The sequence below is a fragment of the Carassius gibelio genome, chromosome A25, assembly GCF_023724105.1.
Source record: "Carassius gibelio isolate Cgi1373 ecotype wild population from Czech Republic chromosome A25, carGib1.2-hapl.c, whole genome shotgun sequence".
Taxonomy (NCBI): domain Eukaryota; kingdom Metazoa; phylum Chordata; class Actinopteri; order Cypriniformes; family Cyprinidae; genus Carassius; species Carassius gibelio.
Genome location: NC_068395.1, coordinates 10,337,171 through 10,363,813, shown reverse-complemented (window position 1 = coordinate 10,363,813; position 26,643 = coordinate 10,337,171). Strand labels below are relative to the sequence as shown.

At 37.0% G+C, this 26,643-nt stretch overlaps 1 protein-coding gene across 1 annotated transcript in view; it reads left to right on the top strand.

Moving 5' to 3' along the window:
- The window catches only part of LOC127947010 (metabotropic glutamate receptor 8-like), a 142,628-nt gene extending 136,718 nt beyond the window's left edge, over window positions 1-5,910 (top strand). The window contains exons 10-11 of the mRNA XM_052543898.1: window positions 1,632-1,878; window positions 4,825-5,910. Of these exons, the coding sequence (XP_052399858.1) occupies window positions 1,632-1,878; window positions 4,825-4,874 (297 nt within the window). The 3' untranslated portion in view covers window positions 4,875-5,910. The remainder of the gene's footprint in view (window positions 1-1,631; window positions 1,879-4,824) is intronic.
- The last annotated feature ends 20,733 nt before the right edge of the window (window positions 5,911-26,643 follow it).

Here is a 26,643-nt window from a genome sequence, read left to right as displayed (position 1 = left end):
TGAGTATGTGTCACCATATTTGGCCACACGTCATTTCACTTTTTTCTTCACATTAGAAGAAATACTAGAGAATATACAACTCCTTTGCTTGCTTTAATTAAAATGCATGTATTCCTTTGCCAATGCTAGTACAGTATGTGTCACTCCTTCTACTGTCTGGCAGTACTATGGAGACTTGAACAAAAGAGTGGTAGCAGGGTCACAAGGTTAGACCTGAATTAAATTACAACTCAAAGGGAGATTCAGCGAGTACTGTGCACAGTCAAATGTCCTTGACAGGATGGCAGCGCTCTGTTGTCTCGGAGAGACAGTACATGAAATCCTCTGCTGGTGTGTTTACCTCTTTGCCCACATCAGTACTAAGCAGTACAGTTAATATGACTTCAGTCTCATATAAGTAGTAGTAATCACCTCCTGTGGCGCTCTAGATTCCCTTTTCCTTAACCTAAAATCTTACGCTCATTCATTCTAAGCACCCCATTCCTCTTAATAAAAACATGAAGAGCTTTATCATCTGCTTTACCCACAGCAGGCATATGTTATCATTTACTGCTCATTAGCTCACTGATCACACTCTACTCAAGATAAGGAAAGCAGTAATATATTTGTAATTTATCCAACTTAAAGATGTGGGCAAGGATGAATCGACATCTTACTGTAAATTGTCTTGCTCGGGGCATGTGGTTACATCCTAGGTTCAAATTTTGTGAATTTGTAAACATTAGCATTATTGAAATCAGATTTGACTGGAGTGTGCCAAAATGGAGACAGACCTGATCTTGAGGTACATAATTCATCACTTGTTATCTAGGTACCTAGCTATATTAGCATAGAACAAATCCCTAACCCAAATTTCTTGCACAACTCTTCTCGTGCAAGTGATTCAAAAATGAATGATTAATTCTGTGGCTTGTTGGGAACAGGTGTGCCAGTGCCATTTAACAACTTTTTTGAATCTAGTGAACAATAAAACAAAATTCTCATAAGATTTACACTGAAGGAAGATCTTGATCCAGTTCTAGAAATTAGCATCTGGATTCATGAAAATCTTGTTAAGAAGGAAGTTATTATTCAAATTAATTCTAAGAGGTTAGTTATATATAAAATTAAGAATATGAATTCTTAAAAGTTTTTTTTTTTTAATTAAGAAAATAAGAAGTAGAAGTTAAGAATATTTGTAATGTTTAATTTATTCAACCATAGGACCTGAGGGTTTGCTCTTTTAACTAAAACTAACCATGTAGTGCTAAAAACAACCAACTAACACTAAAAACAATTGCCTAACAAATATAGAGCAGTAAGCAAATTAAAACATTCGTTTTGCAGTAGTGGCAAATGTGGACAAGCACCACTCATGTTTTCTTTAAAAAGATGTAAGAAGTCTAGTCACTGTGGCCTTGGTTACATGAGTAAAAGAAGAAAGTCACATCAGAGGTGGAGAAAGTTATTTCACTTTGATGAAAGATTAAGAAACTTTTTTATTGTTTTCTTTAGAGTAGCTCAGGGACCTTTATAAGAAAGAAAATGTGCGTGTGTTACATTAGAACATTTGACGCCAGTACAGCAGTGCTGTTTTGTTCAGTTTTTTACCAATACTCTAACCACTGATATCACCCTCTTCTCTTCTCTAGATGTACATTCAGACGGCCACACTGACCGTCTCTCTGAGCCTGAGTGCGTCAGTGTCTCTGGGGATGCTCTACATGCCCAAAGTCTACATCATTATTTTGCACCCCGAACAGAACGTGCCCAAACACAAGCGCAGCTTTAAGGCCATCGTCACCGCTGCCACCATGACAAACAAGCTCAGTCAGTTGGCCAGTGAACGGCCCAATGGAGAGGTGAAAACCGAACTCTGCGAGAGTGTGGACAATAGCAGTGAGTACAGTTTTATTCTCTATCACGCACACTGTTCATGTTAATATGGCACATGGGTCAATGATGTGATGCAGATTTTTTTTCTTGGTATATAAAAAATGTATGTTTCTGGGGGGGGGGGGTCTTAAAAGTCCCAATTTTTGTAAAGAAAACCTTTTGGCCTAATATTTTATTATCAGCGGTTCTCTTTGACTCCAGACTCTTCATTGTCCACAAGATGTTAAAAGATCCAACACTCCTAGTTTATGGAAATTGAAATTTCATGATTCCAGATGAGCTGAATGTACTTCAAGGTTTCCACTTTAATGAATGACTTTAAATGACTTTAATCATTCATAATTGACTGGATTAGAATTTTGTTCTTAAAAGATAAATCAATAAATACAATTTTTCACTCATAATTTCTACCTGGTAAAATATTTTAGAGCTTGTCATGAGTTTTAATGATTTTTCAAATTTACTTGACCCTGGTTATTCAAAAAAAAAAAAATATTCAAAGATTTTGACTTTTCCCCCCTCAATCTGGGTCAACCACTGTCTCAGATATACATACATACGTTTATTTTTATAAATTATATATTTTTAATTCAAAATACAGAATGACAATGTAAAATATAAATGCTATTTTAACTAGATCATTCATATATTTATGTAGTAAGTAATGTATCAATGGTGCACTTCCCTAAAAACTTTTATATTTATGAATTAATAATTCAACAAACTTGTAAATATACTTTTATTTTGAAATATTTTATCTACAAATGTAAATATTTATGAAAATATGTGTACACGCTAGTATTCAAGCTCTAAAAGTGTTATTACTTAGATGGTTACATTATATTATATTTTTAAGAGTCATTTACAAAAAAAAAAAAAAAAAAGTAGATTTCGTTTTTATTCTTTTCTCTTATATGTCATTGACCCACATATATATTTAACAATATAAACAGTATTTTGACCAGAAATGTAATTTTGTAATAATGGCTTGGTTCACATCTCATATCAAATTATGTCTGAGGGAGTCTGAATTACTGACTGCAAGCTCATGGCAACAGACTGTATTTCAGCAGCCAATGTGGTGTTGAAGGTGCAATAGCTGATTTTTTTGTTATACTGGTTGAAAGTCTCCTCACATCCCGATAGCAATCATAACGTTAAGTGGTTTAAATTTATTTATCTGTATTTTTATATTCTGTGGAAGGCGTGGGACCAAGAAATGTATGTCCAATCAAAATGCTCGGTCCGAGCATTTTAAAAAGCTTTCCTACCTGCCTGTCAACGCATGTATCTGCATACCTCTGCGCACATTGTTCACACATAATACGTCATTAGTGCATTCATGCACGCTGTGCAGACAGAGCTAGAATGGCTGACCAACATCAACAACCCGGTCTTCCTTTTTGGTATTGTAGTACTTTTAAAGTTTTATCGCTGGTTAATGACACATGATGTAGACCAGTGGTTCCCAATTCCAGTGCTCGCTCACATATTTTACATGTCTCGCTTAGCTAACACACTTGAGGGATCATTAATTGGGGCAAAAGCAGCATGCGCAGGTCCACATCTCTGTAAAAATGTACGCAAATGTTCAGACCCTCACTAATGTGCCGTGACCCTTCTGCTAAAGGGCTCTAACACTGGGCCAGTTCATTATAAGAGTCAAATGTGCCATGTATTAAATCAGTAGAGAAATCCCATTTGGAGGACAAACGTTTTGGTGTTTCTCAGTATGTTTAATTTATGTACTGTAAATGCTGCTTTATTCTGTCCATGTTAGTGAACAAAATGAAAATATTCTAATATGTGTTGTTGTCAGTGAGTTATGTACAGGTACTGAATTAATCATTAGTAAAAATATTGTTAGGAACAACTTCAGGTTAAATAAACAATGACAGGATTTTCATTTTTTGGTTCACCCAAATATGACCAAAAATCAGCATGATATTGTTCAAAAACCCTGAACTTTCTTTCTTGTGTGAAACACAAAGGCGAAAGTTTGAATAATGTGCTCTCATTTTATGAAGTTTCACTAAATGGGAACCAGAGATTTCAAGCTTAACAAATGCACCATAAAAGCTGTCCATATTACTAGTACAGTCCTAGTCATGTGGCAGCATTTTACATTAACAGAAATGAATCTTCCTTTTTTGTGAGCTGCTATCTGCTGTGACCAAATCGAGTTGAATTAAAAAACTCATTCAGAATGAAATAAATTAATAATTCAGAGTGGTTTCATTAACTGGTTCAAACAATGCATTGAAAAAGATTCAAAAGAACAATTTGTCCATGAAGTTTTTGTCACACAAAGCTGTCAGAAGACTTGAAATGTATTTTATGACTCATGGGCCAGTTGTACAAATTTTGCTTTAAAAAAAAAATTCATTTTAGAATGCCTGACAGCCATAGTTCTCATTCACTTTTTACTAATATTGTAAAAAAGTGACTGAGATATTCTTAAAAAAAAAATCTATTTTTTTAAAAAAGAAATTCATTTGGATTTGTGACAACATGAGGGTGAACGGTGCCAGAAGTTACAGGTGCATATTTTCTTTTTCTTTTTAATTGAGTGAATTATGTCTAAAATAAGTGTTCATTTAAATTTTATTTACATTTTATTTAATTGCCATGAATTATATTTTTAGAGTGACTTCTTGAGAATGACATGTCACATCCCATTTTTTTTATTTTTTATTTTTGGCAAAAAGCCACAAGATAAAGACATGACAAGAGAATGTTATTACTTTCTCAATTGTCCCTTCCTACTTTTAAATGAAAGCAAGAGAAAAATAATTTTAAATCCATGAAATGAAGTGAAAAAAATATTATTTTGATGATCAAACTGAATTAACTCAGCACAACACAAGTCTCTCATCTCTTGCTGTGATTTTGTGTTTTCTTGTTTACGATACACAGCTGTCTTTTTTAACTGGCTACTTGTTTTTTCAGCACCATCCACAAAAACAACCTACGTCAGCTACACCAATCATGCCATATGAGTGCACATCCAGAAAATGGTTTGGCATGGATCTGGCTGGCTCCGACAAAACAGGATCCAATGACTGAAATCCAAGCATGAGACATCAGTGTTGTTTGTGGACAAGAGGATGGACTCTTGGACTTTTTTTTCCTGGATATTTCATAAGAAAGCCTAGGCAGCCATCCAAAAAAAGGAGACGAAAGCTGGCATTTACGTGGGCAGCCAATAAACAGGACCCTGGCAAAAGGGTAAGAAAATACTGAGTTTAAAGAAACAGAACTATTATTGGAGTCGAACATGTTACATGTTGTTCTAATTGTAAGTATTTTGTGGATGTGAAAATTTTTCATTCTTGTCCCACAGTGTCAGACCGGCATTGGAAAATGTGTTTGTCTCTTGTACTGGCTACTCTGGTCTGTAATCTCGGGTTGTGAGTGTGCAAATGCCATGGTTGAAGCATGCCAATTCATTTTTTTATACAAATAATTTATTTATAATAAAGGAATGTTTTTGAAATGTGGAGGGTTCTTGGGTGTTTGGATGTAACAGAAGAAACATCTTTGGTTCCCAAAGAACCTTTCAGTGAAAAGTTATTTTCTTAGTGTGAAAATATTTTAAAGTTTGAGAACCTTTTTCTACTATAAAGAATCTTTTGTACGTTGGAAAGATTCCATGGATGTTAAACGTGCTTCATGGAACCATCAATGGCAGTAAAGAACAATTAATTTTAATAGTGTAGGGCTTTAACTAAAGATTTTTTTGATGAACGATAAATTGTTGATTATCTGTCATTTTTAAAATTATTTATTTAAAAGCTAAATTTAACAAATATTTCATTCAAATATTTTAGTCAACATTATTGTGCTTAATTTCTATGTTGCACCCTGTCAGTAATCAGTAATGGAATTCATTGTTGATTGTTTAAATCTTATGTTGTATCTAATTTTATCAATTCATTTTCATTAGGCATTAGAGATGTAAAAAATACTCTAAAATCTCATTTGCATATGTGCATATTCAAATTTTGTGCATCTTGATGTAATGTAAATAACATAAAACAGCATTGTTTTTTTAATGTCTAACAGCACTTTTTTTCTCCCATAACACATTGTTTCAGCAGGCTTGGAATATTGCATTTCGCAATATGTTATTTATTTATTATTTAAGCTGGACATTGATGACTGCTTTTATTGTAAAAGAGCAGCAGCGATGTTCTTTAAAATAGTATGTTAGTAATATGGATTTGGAAATGTAAATAATAACAAAATTAGAATATTATTTGAGTTAATTAATTCTACAGTTTGTAGAAGAATATTTGTCATACATGTGTTTTTTGTTCAGGAGAGTCTAGACATTTCCAGGTGAATCTAGCATATAAAACTGCAAAGCTGGCAAGTTGATATAATTTATGAGCTGAATATGAGTAGGTGTACTACAGTATGTTCCAAAAATAGCAAATGTTCTTTTTTTCCAGGGCAATACAAAATGAGTTATTTATTGCTGTACCGTGAAGCATTCCTTGAACCTTAAAGCCTAGTTTATTATGTAAGCAGCTTAGACTGTCCAACTTTCCTTACCCTAGGAAAAGAGGAGAGTGCCTATTAAGTGTTACACACAGCACTTTAAAAAGCCTTAACTGTCCACATAATTTCTTACACTTCCGTCAAAATAAACTTTCACGTCCACTATGCCTCTCACGATGTATTTCCAAGCATAACATTCACTTATAATATAAGACAGATGTTTTCAACCAGAGTGAGATATGGGAAGTAGTTCTATTTTAATTCAACTCTATATTTCCATTTATTTATTTGGCTATCCCATCTATTAAAGTATTTTTTTTCCTAATTCCAAAAAAAAGGAAATTGTGTCTACACCAATTTTTTTTATAATTTAAATTTTGTTGCCTTTGACCATATAAGGTTTATTCATTTACTTATACATATTAATTTGTTTGTTTTACAAACCACTAGTTGAGAATGACTGCAATAAGGTAGGTGTAATTTTTCAAGTTATAATCAATGTATACTAAATAATGATTTTCAAAGTTCTAAATAAAGATTATTGGATAACATTCTACAACTCAAGTCAATTCATCTTTATTTATATAGTGCTATATACAATACAGATTGTCAAAGCAACTTTAAAGTGTTAAAAAAGGAAAAAGGAGTGCTGATAATGCAGGAGGACAATAGAAAACAGTCATTATCAGTTGAAGTTCATCGATAAAAAGTTGATTGTTAATTCAGTGATGTCATTGTCCAGATCAGTTCAGTTATCTTTCAATAGTGTCTGTGCAATCAAGTCAACAATATTACCAGAAATTATGTCCCCAACTAAGCAAGACAAAGGCAACAGAGGCAAAAAAACAAAACTCCATCTGTGACAGAAATTGTGTAAAAACCTTAGGAGAAACCTTGGGGGGCCAGTTCTCATCTGGCCAGATGAAAACAGCATGGTGTGGTTTAATCCAGGCTGCAATGCACGTCAGAATGAGCAGAGGACTCATCTGGTTCTCGAGGTCTTGTACCAATGGAAGATGAGGTCTTCATAGGGGATCTGTCTCTGGGGCTCGTCTAGTTAACGCAAGCTGTGTCCCAATGTGAAGTGCACTGGACTCTAAAGTGTACCTTTTGAAGTGCGATTGCGTCACAGTGATCTGCGGACTCTGAAGTGCGCATTTTAAGTCAGATTGCGTCACAGCATCATGACGTAAGCTGTCCCAATTCAGGATGCACCCTCAGAGGACCGCATTCCAAGGCAGATTGCATCACCTTTACGCGACGAAGGCTGACATAAGTATTTTGAATGCATGTCTTGCTGTATCATATTTTCTAATGTTAAGATTGTAAACCTGTCTTTATATTTTTCATAAGTGTATCCGTTTTCTCTTGTTTTAGGACTATTCGGGAGAAAATTCGCCTGCTGGGGAGAGACTTAAAAAATACAAAGTAAGCAAGTAAATAAAGAGAGTTTTGTTTAAACTAATTGTGCTGTTGTTGTTAACAGGCATGGTTTATTTGCTCTGCCTTAGAAATGCAAGTGTCCTGGGACAGGTGAGGAGAAGCTGGTGGAGCTGCTCAGGGAGGACATCAAATTCCAGAGAGAGACTGAGGAGAAAAGAGCACAGGAGAGCAGGGGAGGAGTTTCTCTTCTTGAGAGAATGCTTAACAAATACATTATTTATTCATAACAAATTGTTCTATACGTTACAGGAAGTACTTTTGATCAACAACATAGCTAAGGTTTAACATCAACAACATCTATTTGGAGCCCAGCCCTGCCTCCATGTGTTCTGGGGTCTTCAGGAGGTCAATATCTTGGTGAATGACCAGTACCTCCTCAGCAACTCGGAGGACAATGCGGTGGACAGTGGAACGAGGCAGATGTCAAACACTCTGGAGACCACTCTGTATGATGTACCACTGGCAGACAGAAGAGAAATACCAGGGTCTGGATTGTGTCACCCAATCACTGTTGCCATTCACTTCTCAGAAGATCCAGCAGCACTGTGTGTCACAGTCATTAAAAAAACCTGTCCAGCGCTGCCACATTCAGCTCTATCCTGCAGTACAGGGGTCTGGTCTAATTTAAGGAAAGAAGGAAAAGAGAAATTGTTTAGAGCTATGACAACACAATTAGTAAAAGTAATATTGAGATACTTTAGCAAAGTACTTTTAGTAACTACTAATACCATATTGGGGGAAAGCTACTAGTAATATTTATGACCTTCGAAGTTTTTGGGTGAACTATGCTTTAAGTAAAAGTATTATCTTGCATACGCTAATATACTTAAGGAATTGAGTGCAAAAGTAAAGGTAGACAGTATTCTATATGTTCTTTTCTCTTCATTTTTGGTCACATGTAAGTGTGAATCTGCAGAGAGAAATGGCCACTCAATCACACCAAAATACACATATGATGGACAGGGATCATAGAGGATTATGAAAATACAGGATTTGACTGGAACTTGCTCTTCATTGCACTATTTCCAGTTTCTGTTTTGTTTTATTTCAAGTATTTATTTATGTTCAAAGTCAATTGTAATTCATTAATGTATTCTGCTAATAACTGTTGTTAGAGCACTGTCATTTTTGGTACAAATTCGCATGTCCTTAAAGCAAAAGTACCTAATTGACACGTCGTTGTTGTTTTTGTGTAAAACCCTAACAGACACTGCAAGATATTGTAATACCAAGCAGATAGAGGAGTAAAAAACAATATTAATAAATAATATATACAAATAATATTAATAATTATATAAATATGTTAATATACAAAAATTAATGAAAATAAACTCTCATTAAAAGGTTATTTATAACATCAATACGGTCCTATATAGCATTTTCAAAGCATGGTTCATTATGGAACCCTATGAAAAGGGTTCTATTTAGCACTAAAAAGGGTTCTGCTATAACGGGTTGACAGAGACGTGAGGCGATCCAGGTGCAAGGCTTTATTGAATGACATGGTCAAAACAGATAAGAATCAAACAACGGCAAACAGAGATATAGAAGGTGAGACTGAAGGGTAATCCGTAACAAGCGTGGGTCAAACGGGCAAGGGGTAAGCAGAGTAAGCAAGACGAGAGGATATCCAGAATACACAGGCAACACAAGTAAACAGGCAAGGCAGGGCAATGACTAGATAATGAAAACTAGACAGGCTCCATGGTGTAGCTATTGCTAGGAGAGAGATAACTGCTAGACAATACTTGGCAACTACAGCAGAGTGAGTGCTATATATGCTGTGTCCAAATTCAGGGTCTGCATCCTCCTTAGGATCCTTCCTACCCGGTTGAAGGAGGAGGGGTCCTCCGATGACCGCAAAAAGCGTAGAAGCGTTAAAAACAGCTTCAATCACTAACAAATTAGCTGTGTGTAAGGGGATATTCACACAGGCAGTAAGGAAGAAGCTAGTTTATGAAAGTAAAAGTTTTTTATTTACATATAAACGTACAAATGTAAAAAAATAATAATATTCTTAACGCTAAAACAAAATGCCTAACTAGACAACCACTGAAAATATATTTTTTTGAAAAGCCAGTTTTTAAAAATCTTCGAAACATCGAAAAGCATATTCCTCTCCCACTCCGTTACCGCTCGCTTCGTCCACCATTACGCTCTTCCGAAAAGAATAATGGGATCGGTAGGACGAGAAAGGATCCACCACACCCGTCCTTCCAATTCGGGGAAAAGGAGGATGTATTTGTGGGCCGCATTTGAAGGATCCTACGAATTTGGACAGCCTTCGTCGCGGCGCTGTGACGTAACATCCTTCAAATGAGTACTCCGAAGGATGTAAACCCTGAATTTGGACACAGATATAGTGTCTTATTGGATGCAGGTGAGTGCGCAATCAGTGCAGTGGAGCATGGGAGATGTAGTCCAGAGTGATGTGTGACAGTCTGTGTGGTGTGAGTGTCAAAATAGTGAGAGAGCGAACTCTTGTGTTCATCGGATGAAAGTCCATGGAATGGATTCATGACATCTGCTATTGTTACAAGCCGAAGAACCTTTATCTGGTACTGTTTACAAAAATGCATCATGTTGTAAAATACCATATTTTTGTAGTGCTGCTGTCCTGTGAGAGAGAGAGAAAAAAGAAAACGTAATACTTCATATTTGTTCGAGAAACTAAACGAATGTACTTCCTTACAGTCCACCTTTGATTATTTTGAAAACGAAAGTATCCACATTTTGTCAGAATGATATAACTATATCAAAGGCTGCATCTGAAGGATTCAGACTGGTCATGAAGAGCACTGTTCAGCTGTCACAGCTGCCACTGAACATTGAGCTGTACTCTGCTCTTTTTTATTATTTTTTTATATTCATATTTTATTATTTTTATAACAAGGCACTGAACCCACAATTGCTCCCGGTGTGTGTATTCCCTGCTCACTGCTGTGTGTGTTCACTTGGATGAGTTAAATGCAGAGCACCAATTCTGAGTATGGGTTACCATACATGGCAAATGTCATAACTTTTCACTTTTTTAGAGGTCGCCTCTAGGTGCTGATTCACCATCTGGACTGGATATGGACTAGATCCAGGTGACTGAAGTGACCATCTGATCTGGAATACGGACTGGATCTGGGTTGCTGCGGTGACCTCAGAATAAGAATACAACAGAATTAAAATAGCATAGATGACATTCTTTTTTAAGATGTAACAAGTACATCGGGTGTTATAATTAATGCAGCCTTACAATCCCTTAACGTATGTGAATTATAGAAAAGTGATAATTTTTTATGTGTATGCCAGGTAAAAGAGATGGGTCTGTAACCTAGATTACCTAGACCTAGACCTAGACTGCATCCCAAACAATACTAGGTAGACTGTTCAAGAGTTTAGGCACTAAATAGGAAAAGGATCTGCCGCCCGCAGTTGTTTTTGATATTCTAGGTATTATCAAAAAGACAAAGTTTCAAAAATGAGACAAAGACAAAGATCGCTATAATGCAATAAGAGTTCATACAAATACTGAGTACCTAAGCAATTCAGGGCTTTACAAGTAGTTAGCAAGATTTAAAAATGTATATGATGTTTAACAGGGAGCCAGTGCAATGTTGACAGAACCATGTATGGTCATACTTCCTGGTTCTAGCAAGAATTTTAGCCATGCGCAGAACAACCACCCAATGAAGCATTATAATCTAACCTTGAGATCATGAACGTATTAATTAACAGCTATGCATTTATCAATGAGAGCATACATGTAGGCATACATGTAGGTAGCAATTTAAATATATTTTTAAGATGGAAAAATGCAGTTTTACAAATGCTACAAATATGACTTTCAAAGGAAAGGTTGCTGTCAAAAAGCACACCTAGGTACCCTGCCCTCATCTCAGAAATTTAACCTGCTGTCATTAAGTCTGCTTTTTTAACTATGCCAACCCTAATTGGTTCACATGCGATGCGGGAGGCAAATTGATCACAGAATCTGATTCTTTAAAGCCTGAGAGCGAAGCGTGAGGGAGAATCTGGGTAAAGCCTTTTTTTTTCTTTATCTGCAGACTTTCTATGGGATCAATTTGCCTGACATTGACCTAGACAAAGAAGTCCCAGAAGGACTTTACTTTCTCCAACAACTGTAAGAGCTTTGCTCTGGTAAGGATATCTCGTTTGTTCATCTTTTCCTTTCTTCCTAAGCTTTCTTCCTTTCCTTTTAATTTATTCAGATCTATACTCTCAATAAGGATGAAGTAATGTGCTTCATTCAGCAATAATAAGCTGCTGCTGCTGTGCTGCCTTTTTCAGGCTCATAATTACGGAAAGTATAGACATTAATGACAACTTGCTATTTCAATTGGCCATTTACAGAGTGTTCTGGCACCATTTTATGAAATAGTGCAGGCAACAAACAAACAAAACATAGTTATGCATCATTAATATTTGGATTGAACAGCAATTTTTATATTCTTATATTAAAGGGGGGGGGGGGGAATGCTCGTTTTCACTCAATATCATGTTAATCTTGAGTACCTATAGAGTAGTACTGCATCCTTCATAACTACAAAAAGTATTTAGTTTTATTATATTCATAAGAGAAAGATAGTCTGTACCGATTTTTCCCGGAAAAACACGAGCGCCTGGAGGCGTGACGTGTGGGCGGAGCTAAAGAATCACGAGCGCCAGTTGCTTTGAGAGCGTTTGGAAGCTGTGACAGCTGTGAAGGCTGAAACTGAACGAGAGCAGCGGCAGCAACGACTCGCTCCGAGCGGGGCTCGAACCCAGGTCTCCGATGGGAGGCGGACGCACTAACAAGGAGGCAGAGATATTTTCAGCAGTTTTACTCACCGCCTGCGGTTCCAACACACAATCGTGACCCTTTTTCATTGGGATTGCATCATCCTTAAGAAAAAAACGATACGCAAATCCGGCGTCAAACTGGGCCTTGTTTTTAAAACAAGCATCTTCGAAATGCAGGGAACAAACACAAACACTTGCACAACTCCGTTGATGCTCTGTAAAAATAAAACTCCATCCACTGGTCCCTTAATGCTGTTTTTTCTTTTGTAATCTGTGCAGGGTTGTCTTGCCCTGGCAACCAAAAACACACTTCTTTTGTGACATTTCGCGACGCTCTCGCTCTGATCAGTGATTGTCTGTGCACAGCCTCTCTCTGCTCTGCTATATGGGAGCCCGCGCTCTTCCGGCAAACGTGCCCTCAGGACCCATATAAGGAAATTCCGCTCCATCTAACGTCACACAGAGCCATACTCGAAAAAAACTTTCCGAAACTTGTGACACACCGGAAGAGGTATTTTTGTAACAGAAATACTCCTTCAAACGTACAACTTAATTTTTGAAACTTTGTCCATGTTTAGCATGGGAATCCAACTCTTTAACAGTGTAAAAAACTCAGTATGCATGAAATAGCATTTCACCCCCCCTTTAAGCTTTGTTCGTCTTCGGAACACAATTTAAGATATTTTGGATGAAAGGAGGCTTGTGACTGTTCCGTTGACTGCCAAGTAAATACACTGTCAAGTTCCAGAGAAGTATGAAAGACATCGTCAGAATAGTCCATCAGTGGTTCAACCGTAATGTTATAAAGCGACGAGAACACTTTTTGTACGCGAAGAAAAAAAATAACAACTTTATTAAACAATTGTCTCCCCTCTCTCTGCATCACCGTAGCACCATTTTGGAGAATATCCGCTGAACGCAAACTGCATACACTCTTCTGTGTCATCCATGACATAAGGATACGTTTTTTACATTTATTTATGCTTTGATTTGAATGAAAACAGCGTATCCGTGGAAAAATATTTCGGCACAGGTGAGCTCTATTGTTAATCTTTCAATGCAATACTACTCAACCTTTGCTGGACAGGCTCCCATCAAAACAAAACTGAGATTTTACATTTGTCTTTATTTCAGAATAACCTTTCCGTTTGTGGTTACATGACTTTCAAAATCTTTCCGAAGTTTCCGAACAAAATCTCTTTATATCACTTCACCTTGGCTGAATCCATTAGTGGACTGCATTGGATTTTAAATGTGTCAGCACGTCTCCATAGTATCAGATCTACCGACTTCAGGGTAAGATTTCACCAAAGTTTACAGATATTTTTTTGTTATTGCAGTTTAGCAAAACTACACATTTTAAAAACAGGGGACAGAAAAATGTACTTCTTATAAAAGCTAATTATTACAACAAAAATATGCTTTACTTGAATATTTTACATTTTATGGGAAGAAATGAAGTCACACCTGAAATGTTTCATAATAAATTACAAATTTTAGAACTTTGCCCAAATGTCAACACAGATAATCTATGAAATATCGGAAAAATTAAGATTACACCCCAGAGAAGAAAAACTACTTGATACTGTTTTTCATGAGCTCAAATCTGAAATGAAAATTTCTACCCTGGACGGAGAGAACATTTGTTTATTTTGTATGTAATAACGCTGTGAGTTCATTGACTTCTGTCACATTGTTTAGAACATTGTGTTTGATGTTTGAAGTACAAAACATGCCCTGAAGGTGTCTGTGTTTTCTCATAAATATATTATTGAAAATGATTCGTTTTATTCTCCTAAGTGCAAACATTTTTTGTTTTCTAAAGGTTGCTAACAGTATTTGAGGTCGCCATCATTACTTGAGGTTTATTTAGTTCTACAGTCATGCCTTCAGTCTGTAATTCATAATGAGCTAAAGACATTGACTTGAAATTCTTCTTAGGGAATAAAGCATTCTCAGTCTGTTCATGAAGGCATTATGCTTTCTTTGGTGGTGAAGAAAGGGGGCACTAATATACTGTATACAAGCATGCAAGTTTTTGTCATATTGCGATATGCATTTAACAATATATTGGAGATGTGATGGTGTGTATAAAGAAAGCGAAATATCAGCAACATACCCATTCAAAAGTCAAAGCAGATTAATGTGAGCTTGTGGTATATTGTAAGAGTTTAAGTGTACTAAATGACTGGAGACATCCCGTGGTCACCATTCACTTTAATTTTATGTAAAAGAGCAACATGAACGTTCTGATAAACATCTCCATTTGTGTTAGGGCTGTAGTACTCGAGTCCGGTCTTGGACTCGAGTCCGGACTCGAGACATTTTTCTGTCGTCTCGGACTTGTCTCGGACTCGTTGAATTTGCACTCGGACTTGTCTCGGACTTGGCCATTGGACTCGCCAAGTCTTCTAGTTGGTCTCGACCGAGTCCAGCAAAAAAATAAAATAAAAAATTTCTCCTTCAAAACAAAACCACATTTGCATGATGTCGCGACTGAAAACCTGTGGAAAACGCTAGGAGCGCCGCTCTCCTTATTTCCAAAGCACTCTGTAATCTACGCTCGCGCTCCAGTGGCGTCTGCTGTTGCTGGGCAACCATGACCCACTCTCCATGATGACGCAGAAGTTTCAGCAAAGAATAAATGGAATTCCAGCACTTAAAATCACTTGCAGTAGCTCTGCTAATAGATTCATTTAAAAAATGGCTATCCTTGTACAACTATGATAATCTGTTTCTCCATCTTGCCTTAGCTTTCAGTATTGTTCCGGGAAAGGATGTGCATAACTAGTGGTGCACTTACTGCAACCTGAAAAGTTTAGATGTTTCTAATTTAATTTTCTACCTGTTAGATTGTGTTTTATTTACGTCTACACCTAGATAGCCTTTTTTTTTTTTTTATCAATGAACGCGTATTAATGTATAGCCTTATGCAACAATTACATATGTAAATTTTAAAAACTTTATATATGACATTACATATTTACATTTTCATGTAACAGCCAGTATTTGTATCTGTAACAATCACAAAATTTTTCCTATCTGCATTCGGATACAACATCGTACAGTTACTTGATAAGACTGTTATGACTTTTTATACATTTTTTCGTAGTTATCACTGAACAAGTATGTCGTGTTAAACTGAAATAATTATTAATTTCTAAAATAATATTTATCATGCAAGCATAGAGATGTCATGACAAACGTTTAGTGATCATTTGAACACGACTGAATCCATTCAATGCACACATTCTCATTACGCAGAACACTTTGAGCGAGTCTTAATGTTAATGAACTTCACTAAACAGATGTGTTTGTTCCGCGCAAACCAGCAAAAGGTAAATATGCAAACATGTAGGACAAGTAGACGATGTATCCGTATGGAAGCTGATTATTAGCCTACTCTTGAGAGAGAACTGATTTGGTTTTTGAGAGACTGAGACGCGCAGCGCGGCTGTTTGATTGGTGAGCTGTGCTTATTCCATTCATTCGTATCATATGGTAGCCTAAGCTTTCAATATTTGCCTTTTGACTTGACTTGACAGACTTTTATTGTCATTCAGTATACAACAAGTGTGTACAGAACAAAATTTCGTTTGCATAGGCCACAGTTTCAGTACAGTGTAAATGTCAATGCAACAAAGTGTTCTAAGTGTTCAACAGTCTGATGGCTTGGGGAAAAAAACTGTTATAGAACCTGGTGGTCCTACACCGCATGCTGCGGAACCTCTTTCCGGAGGCCAGCAGAATAAACAGACCATAATGGGGGTGAGAGGAGTCGCTACAGATTTTTCTGGCCCGAGATGCACAGCGGTTCTCTGCAATGTCCTGAATGGAGGGAAGAGAAGTGCCGATGATTCTCTCTGCTGTCCTCACCACTTTTCTCATATCCTTCTAGTCAGAGGCACTACAGCCTCCACACCACACTGAGATACAGCTGGTCAAGATGCTCTCTATGGTGCTTCTGTAAAATATGGTGAGGATAGGTGGGGGCAGATGGGCTCTTCTCATCCTCCGTAGGAAGTACATCCGCTGCTGTGCCCTCTTCACCAGTGATGCAGTGTTTACAGACCAGGTAAAATCGTTTGTGATAAGCACCCCCAGAAACTTTGTACTGCTAACCACTTTTAAATATATACAAATAATATAACGTGTAGCTATGATGTATTATTATAGGTAAAATTACTCTTGCAACGCTCTGATTTCTGAGAGATAAACAGAGAGGCGACAACAATGCGGTGTTTGATTTGCTCTCTTTTCACTCATAAAGTTTACATTCATTCACTTCTGGCGCTGATGCCCTGGCTCACCTGTTATCTAGCAAACACCAGACTCTGTCAGCTTTAGCCGAGTCTTCAGGCAGAATTATTCCTTGAGCTTTATTCATTTTTAAGCCATTATCCGTGCCATTCCAGGTGTTTTAAGGCCAGTTGGAGCTAAACTTTTCAGGACATTGGCCATCCAGGATGTAGTTTGGAGACCCCTGTCCTACAGAGTTGTTACTTTGCACATGCTTTTTGATCATTACAAATAATAATGTAAAATGATTTTCTTAGAATAGGAGATATGCTTTCTCTCGCATCACAAACATTATCATTAGTTAAGTATGTGGTCTTGAAGAGGACCCTTTTTTCTTTCATTTGGACTTGGTCTTGGACTTGGACTCGAAATTTTTGGACTTGGACTTGACTTGGACTCGAACCTCTTTGGACTCGGTCTTGACTCGGTCTCGACTAGTCCTGGACTTGGACTTGACTTGGACTCGACAAAGCCGGACTTGACTACAGCTCTAATTTGTGTTACACAAAAAGAAAGTCATACAGGTTTTCGGGCAAATTACACTTCTTCCAATTAGTTTATGTGTAAGTGAATACAAATATGAGATGTATATGCACACACCACTAAATATGCAAACAATACATAGAGAAGCATGCAGGCTATATTGTTTTCCCTGTTTGAGTTAGGACTGTAATTATCACTGTTTAGTCCCTGTAGACTGACAGTAAATGCGGCCTGGAGTGCTTGAATTAATGATTCTCAAAGCGGTGTCATGGCTAGATATCAGGTTTTCAGCTTTATCTTAGAGTGCTAAAGAAATGTCCTTTGAAATTCTGTCTCACTTTGGAATGCTGATGTGTTATGACTTCATAAACTTTTAAACTTTAGTTTTGGAGTTTTCGACGGTGCCAAATAATGTGGGTTATTTATCCGTTATCCGTTTCCCACCATGTATGCGCACTCACTTATCTCAAATGGCAATGACAAAATGAACCTTGCCGTTTTTAGAACCTAAATTGCCACACATTTATGGCCAGAGGAATTTGTTTGCACTAATTTGTCAACGTCGCCGTAGAGCAGGGACCATGTTGTCCCCATAAAGCAACCTAGGGTTAAGTTGCTTGCACAAGCACACAACAGTGACTATGTATCCCCACTTATGGGACTGAAATGTTTAAACTTTTGCTTACCAACCCAGATTTTCATCCACTAGCCCATAGTATTTGTTCCACGAAAATCATTGATTTTTTTCATTTAAAGCTGCCCGATGAAACAGAGCACGGTGCGGGACAAGATGCTGGTGCGAGTAGAGGAACTTGTGTGTCCGGGATGCGGGAGAATGAATCATGGGACTCCCACAAAATAGAAATATCTAAACATAAAATATCTAAAACAAATAAATTCTTATTCATCTATTTCACAAAAACAACATTAAATAAAATATAAATGATTAACAGGTGCAAACGTATTCAGAGTTTATATTTAGGCTATAACACGTATTTGCAGCTTTGAGCAATGCAGTGCTGAAATTTGCCTGCTCACAGATACTCTCATTATAAAACACTAATTTAAGACATTATGAAAGATTCAGTATATATTTATTGTGTTATAACAGAGATTTATGAGATTGCATTGAACTGAGATGTCTTTTAGAGAGAATAAATGCAGGGCTTTTTGCTGGCATTCTGCCATATATATAAACCATGCAAGCAGCAGCCACTTGCTTTAGTTAAAAATAAGTGTTCTGTGAATGCTGATGCTTTAATAAAAAATATTTATCAGGAGCTTGTTTGCTAGGATTTCATAAATGTCAAGTAACGTAACTAATTACTTTTGAAATAAAGTAATCAGAACATTAACGTGATTACTTTTAAAAGGAGTAATCAAGTAATTTGATTACATTTTCAGAGTAACTTGCCCAACACTGGTTATGTGGGTGGATTATTGCATTTGTCTAAACAAAAACAGACAGGATTATTGAACATGCACCTCATTCTCTGCCAGCAGGAAGCACTTTTGGAACATCAGAAATACGTCGGTATCCCCGGGAAATGTCTGTAAACAAAGCAGCGCTGACCATAAATGCTACTAAATCAGATAAAATTAAAATGCCACCAAAACAGGCAGGTAGACAGGCAGTTCCATTCAGAGATAGATTCATATAAAAACTTGAATTACGGAGCATGAGTAAAATATAGCCTATATTGAGGAGGAAATTCCACTGTTACCAGCAAAAGCCTGTGTGCCAAAGGCTGTCTAATTATAAACTTTCAAATACACTTATTTTAGTTATTTTAACTACAAATTTAAATGAAAAAGAAAAAATAATGAAATGGAAAATATGACTATACAAATGTACAAATAAGGACATTTTTAAAAAAGATAAATAAAGCAGCACAAGGCACATGGCAGATAAAGTGCAAACCAGTGAAATAAACAAATAGTGCAGATAAAATGATCATAGTGCAAAAGAGCTTATTCAGTCTGATTAAAGTGACAAAAAGCTTAGAGAGCTGTCAGAAGAGGTAGTTGAATCAGATCAGTTCGCTGAATGAGGTAGCGTGCAGACCAATCCTGTACAAAGTGATTGGTGCAGGTCACAGTGTGTTAGTGGGAGGGGGGAGTGGAAGGACCTGGGAATGTGCATTGATCCTGCTGAGGGATCTCCTCACGCTGTCCAGGGACAGCATTACCACATGGTCGCCTGTGCAGTGGTGATGTTTTGTGCCTCAAAGCGAGCAAAGAAGGCATTCAGCTCATTCAGCAGGGAGATGGTGCTGTCACAGGTCCGTGGTGGGTCTTGTAGTCCATAATGGTGTGTATCCCCTGCTACAGGCTCAGAGTGTTTCTGCTGTCACTGAGTTGATGGGCTATCCTCCTGGAGTACTGTCTTTTAGTCTAGATGCAGCATTGTGAGCCTTCAGGAGTCTGCAGACTCATCCATGGCTCCTGGTTGGCCCGGACAGTGATGGGCTTTGTGGGTGATGTAGGCAGTGACAGTCTCTGAGTACTCTTGGAGGTCCGTGGTGTTATTGTATGTGGCAGCCTGCTTAAACATATTCCAGTCAGTGGTGGTAAAACAGTCTTGAGCCACGTTTACACTGTCGAGCTTTAAGCGGGTGTGCTAGTACGTGCCAGGGCCAGTCAAAATTGTGTATTTATTTAGTAACATATTTTGTCTGTCATAAGTCTTGTCTCGAGAGTTTATCTCCACATAGCCTATCATAAAAATATAATAATATTTTTTGTTCGGGGGCATTTATAAAAATAGAGATATTATCATTCATTCTAAATGCGATGTATAGGCGATTGTGGTTACAAATAAACAGAAACAGACTCGACTGAATAAGCATGCTATTTTCATAAGCATTAAAAATAAATAAATAAATAAAATAGAAATACATTTATTTCTGTGTGATTAATTTTGAGTCCTGATAAATCAATTCATTATGCTCAATGTATCACTTATTCTATAGTAAAACATCGATGCTTTTGAATTTAAATATTTAACAAAGCATGCAAACAAACAGCTGCTTTTATTATGTTCATTTTGTGATCGCGCTAGTTCCAGTGACTTATTTCTTAGTTTTCTGATAACTTCTCTTTATTAGTGAAATGATGGGGATGCATGACGTTGTTTATGAGAGGCGTGTAAAGGGCGGGTTTTAGTGAAGCGGAGCTTCAGGCTCGTCTGTGGAAACGTTGTGCTATTCTGGCCTCGGTGCTACTGGCCCGAGGCTATTAGTCCCGCCCTGCCCATTTTAAGCCCTGGCTCGCAATGGCCCGACAGTGGAAATGCGGCTTTGGAGTACATTTGATGACCCTTCTGGCCACACTTGTATCTGTTTGTGAAATGGTTTGGTGACTTTAACGAGAGGTCTATATACAGGCATTAGCATGACAATGATGTGGGAACGAGGTAAGGGAAGGGTAAGGCCTTGTGAGCTCCTCTCTGGGTGGTGTAAACAAAGTCAAGAGTGTTGTTTCCCCCATGTCGGAAAGTCTTTGTGTTGGTGTATTTTTGGGAACACACTCTTCAAGTCTGCATGGCTGAAATCCCCAGCTAAGATGAGAAAAACATCAGGGTGGGGTATCTGCTGCTCTCTGATGTGCTGGTACAGTTCATTTAGTGTCTCGCTCCTGTCGCTGTTGTTAGTGCTGGGAGGAATGTATACAGCAAAGAGCAGTATGGCCCTATATTCCCTCGGTAGATAAACTGGCGGCACTTAATAATCATAAACTCAAGTGAACAGTGATTGAAGACCACAAAAGCATCGTGGCACCATGCATCATTGATGTTAACACAAAGTATGCCACCACGGGTCTTACCTCCCTCAATGACAACTCTGTCCGCTCGATAGCATGTTAGCTGGTCAAGCTGAGCCATGTTTCCATGAACACATAAACACAACAGTCCCTTACAGTACTCTGAGTTGAGAGTAGTAGAGTGTACATTAGCCAGTCAATGGTGGGGATTGCTGGCTTTGTGTGTTAGCTGTTAGCCTTGCTCGGATACCTCCGCATTTACCCCTCTTCTGCATCCTATCACACCGATTGTGGTGCCTCAGCTGTGGCCAAAGACTGTGATCCCGCAGCTCTTCGTCGTGTGCGGAGTTTAACCCTCTGGAGTTGATTCCCACGTATACGCATTATGAGGCATCTTCTCCTGATAACCCCGAAAATAATCTTTCAGTTTGAAAGACTTTCAGTTTTGATTGTACAGATAAGAGCAATACCTCAATCAAATCTGTAGGAGTAAGGGTCTACTTTTATTTGTATCCACACATAATAACAACAAAACTCTGTACATTTATAAAATAAAGAAAACAACAAGGTGTGCTGTCTGCAGCCTTGGTCTGCGATGATCTTCATTTAGAAACGTGTCAAACAACGTGATGTCCGTCTTTCACGTCTCCCTTCATTATATGTAATGCGACCACGCCCACGCGTTGAATGTGGTATTGATATTTAATTTTTCCACCTGAATTTTGTAATAAAGTTGACATAATTTGTAAGATGAGACTGCTCATTAAGTGCATTACAAATGTAGTGGCTGATGAAATCTTCCTACTGAGCTGAGATTGTGACATTCACAAGCTGCTGACCAGGCCTTCATCGATTCTGACACGTTTGTGAGGAAAAAAATATCTCAAGATCTTGCCAGAGGGATTGCTAGATAATTTATTGATTAAGATGACCTTGGTCGCAACCTCTTGAAAGTGCATGTGTTTTTACAAAACAAGCCATGGCTATATTGATCTGACTGGAGCTGGGGAGTTTCCTCTCTGAGATTTGCAAAAGATAGCTAGTCCATGAAAAGAAAGTGCAAACAACTGGCTTGAAGTTAATTATTTTCAGCAAGAAGATAATTGAGACCAGGCTTGAAATAACCAAACTATGTGCTGAATAAAGATAACGTTGCATTCAGAACAGCCTGTTTGTGCCCAGGGACATTTTTTTAATTGGAAGAATGGACTAATACTAAAGTAACAAGACTACTAGTTGACCATTAATGGTCTGTTACTATAGGTCAAATGCTATGAACTTCCCTTTTCACTAGAATCACTGTATGTGCAATGCGATCTCATGAATAATAAAATATATTTGAATATAACGTTTGTATGAAAACGTGTGAAAGTGTATGATAGAAAAAACATTTTCATATATTTAAGATACTGAAGCATACTGATAGCATCTACAACAAATTTAGATATATTGATTTTGTTGTTTTTAATCAATGATATTTAACATATTTTAGACTTTGATAACAGTTTATTTGTATATATAAGTTATTGAAAGATGATTGAAGATTTTGTGCAGAGTGTTCCTGCCAGACCTGAAACTCAAACCCGCAACCTTCAAATTACAAGTCAGATTCTCTAACCATTAAGTAGGGATGTCAAATTTCGATTATTTCCATGATCGATCGTCGTTTAAATTAACGATCAATTAATCGATTAATCGTTAACCATAATACTGCAAAATGCGTCTATTGCAGGCACGCAGTCAGCGGTATGACAGGATGTGCAAAAGCCACACACACACACAAAACGCTTTCTCACTTGAATTAAAGAGGTTTTAGTCTGAATAAAATGCTTGTAGCAGGATTATAAAATGAATAGATGCGATTATGATCATTTGATAAAATGAAGAGAGCGCGCCATACTTTTGAGGTCATTTTACTTTGTTGACAGTTTCCAATCCCGCACGGAGAACGCTGAACGCGCATCTTTAAATGGTTTTGTGGTGCTCGTTGTTGTATTTTAAAGCACAATTGCAATGTTTTCAACTGACATTATTGTATAAAATTATCCGAAATGTGGAGCGCGTGTGACTGCGCTGCACATTAAGTGAACTACATCGGCGCTGCTGCACCAAAACACAGTTGCTCACATTAATTTGATCCTGCTGGATTCTGTCCTAGAAAATGTCAGATTTTTAAAAATCCGGCATACAGCGCATTAGATCGTGACAGTGCATGCGTGCAGACGAGGATGAGCGAGCGCGGCTTTGGCTAGATTTATTTGGAGGTTATTGCTCATGTCTCATTCGGCACAAATCGAAATGTTTCCATATTCGCAATGTATTTGAATGTTAAACTATTATTTATAATGTAAACTAGGCTTGTACTTAACACGCATTCGCATATAGACGGAAAAGATGATCCTCTTCATATGAGCAAAAACGTCCTTGGCATAACAGCAGAGTGGACCGGTATACTACGGTCTATTTAAACTGAATGCTCCAGGAATGTGTCGGTCACAGCGCCTATTAATCGCTGTTTTGAATCCAGCAATTATTTATTTAGAAATGATAAGATCTGATTATGACAAGTGTGGTATAAAAGCTTTGTTTATTAGAGGAATAATAGGTTAACTGGAAAATGTTAGATCGCGACCATGCTTTTGGACCCCATAGTCTTCATTTACGCGGCTTTGTTCTGGTTTGCCGGTTGGTCACGAATTTCCACAAATTCAGTATATTTAGGCATTGTTTCTTTTCCTAAATCTTCATAGTCTAACCCTCTAATTTCCCAGGTTTATTTTATTATCTTTCGCTTTTAATAACTGTTTTCGCATCTCTTACTGTGGTAAACATGGGAAGGGAAATTAAAGATTTCATGAATTATGAATTGGTTCGATTTATTAATTTGTTCCCTTATTTCACTTAAATCATGGGTTATTTAGGGAACAAAATTAATGAAACATGGACAATTGCCACATTAATAATTCGTAGGAATGAATTAACAAGTTGTAGGAATGAATAGACTACCTGTCCTGTCACTGTGTCCCGCAGCCCTGCAAAGCGCACGATATAAAACAGTTATCTGATGAAATGATTAGTAACTACATTTCTATTGCATTTAATGTTGAAGAACTTTTATGTTGTTTCTATTTTAATGTACTTTAAAGTTTAAATCACATTAAAAGCTTAATTTGTACATTGTGAATGAATGATGATGCTTTTATATATCGTCACCGTCACTCACAGCCGCTCGCACGTGTTGAGTGCGCATGAGCCGCACGCAGCCCAACATTGAATCGGTTAACCGACCATCGATAGCCTTAATCGATTGCATCTCTTATCGACAATTAATCGATCATCGATTAATCGTTGACATCCCTACCATTAAGCCATGAAGTATAAGAGGGCCCCAACTGAACATGTCACCAACTTAGATGTCTGAAGGAGATATGGAAAAGGCATGGAAAAGGGACACAGAGTCTCTCAAATTCCCCTTCTAGGGGACTCACACTGCATCCTCTAGGGGACACAATGGGGAACGAAATGGCAACTATGCCCGGTCTTGGCACCTGCCTGTCCACCTGGTGAGGAGAACCAAGGAAGTGACAGACATACACCTTACCTTTCCTCAGAAAGGGGCCAAGCCACTGACTACAGGGGACAACTGTTTAAAAACCCTAGTAAGGGGAGTAGTCACTGAGCTATAAAACAGTCATACTCAGACAGCTATCTGCCAAAGATTCTAACTGAGGATTGCCAAGACACACAGAATGTGGGCTATCTACTTAACACCCTAACAGGATAAACAGCACAGGCAAGGGGCTCCAGAAGATCACTACTTAACCTTTTCAGTGGTGAGTTAAAAATATCTAGCGGTCCCCAGGATTTCTAGTCAGCATCATTTTGGACACAGATGAAAGTAGATCACATGAAAGCTCTAATTACAGATGAGGTCACCATGAAATACAGCATGAATCAAGCAGTGTTTATTCCCCTAATACACTGGTGAAAAAAATAAATGGTGTATAAACTATTTTTAACCAGAAATTGCTAAACTGCACAAACAGTTCCAAATAATATACTGAATTAAATGTTAAATTTGGAAGAAGAAAAATAGAATAGAATATAATTTTATTGTAAAACATACTCAAGTAAACATTGTTTTATTTAATACTTTGAAAAATACTTTTTATAAACATTATATTTTTAGATTTACATGTATACACTTCATATAAATCATGACTTACAAGTTTTTGCACTTAAATGATTTTTTTACATGCTGAATTTATTATTATTAATATTATAATTATAAATAATTAATAATATTTGTGCAATGTAACTGTTATTCAGCTAAATTTCAAAGCTAGAGTCCTTTTCAAGAATCACTTTCTTTGCATTTTGGTTTCAGGTGCTAACTCATGCTCTGAGAAATGCGAAAAAAGCAAAGTCCCTTCTCTTTCTTTCCTTATATGCAGCCCAATGCACATAGATATTTTGGGGAGGGAACAGAATAGTTGTCCCTTGTGTCTACTGGAAACAGAGTGAGGTGATATGATATCTCCTGCTGTGAGACGCACAGACCTGGGAGATCAGGATTATATCATAGCTGTGGGCCATTGCTTCCGAGTTTGCACAATCCTATAAGAAGGTTGTTTAGTCTACTATTACCAGCTATCTCCTTAAAGTCATAAGCTCTATTACAGAATCTAATGAGCTGCCTCTGTAGGCAGCATTTTGACACAAAGGCTGTTTCAAAAAGTGGCCAATTTAATTATGTTGTCTGCTATGATACCTTATTTCAGTCTCATTAAAGGCACCTCACATGTATTTTTTTTGTGGATAAGGTAAATCCCATAATGCACTGTGATAAATTCTGGATATAAGTATTTTAAGAAATATTGAATAATGTAAGGGATAAACTGTATATGGCCTACTGTTTTTATTTATTTATTTGTTTGTTTGTAAGTGAAATAGTATATTTTAGTAATAGTATATATTATATTTCTAAATTTCACATGATATATATATTATTATTATTATTATTACAAATAAACATTTTATTTTATTCACCAAGGACACATCAATTTGGTCAAATGTAACTGTAATGTATTATATTTATTTTAAATACATGCTGTTTGTTTGAACTTTCTATTCATCAAAGAATCCTTAAATGTATCACAAAAATATTAAGCAGCAAAAACTGTTTTTGATAATGACAATATAACCATTATTAATAATCGGAGCACTAATAATAATTGTTTTTAATTGAGCAGCAAATCAGCATGTTACAATTGCTGAAAAGGACGCTTTACCATCATAAACTACATTTTAAAATATAATAAAATAGAAATCAGTTACTTTTAATTGTAATAATATTGTGCAATATTACTGTTTTTATTGTATTTTCGATTAAATAAATGCATGTCAGTATGAGAGACCTCTTATAAAACCTTTGACTGCTAGCGCTACTAGCTGCTAATGAAAAATATAATTAAAAAATAAATAAAT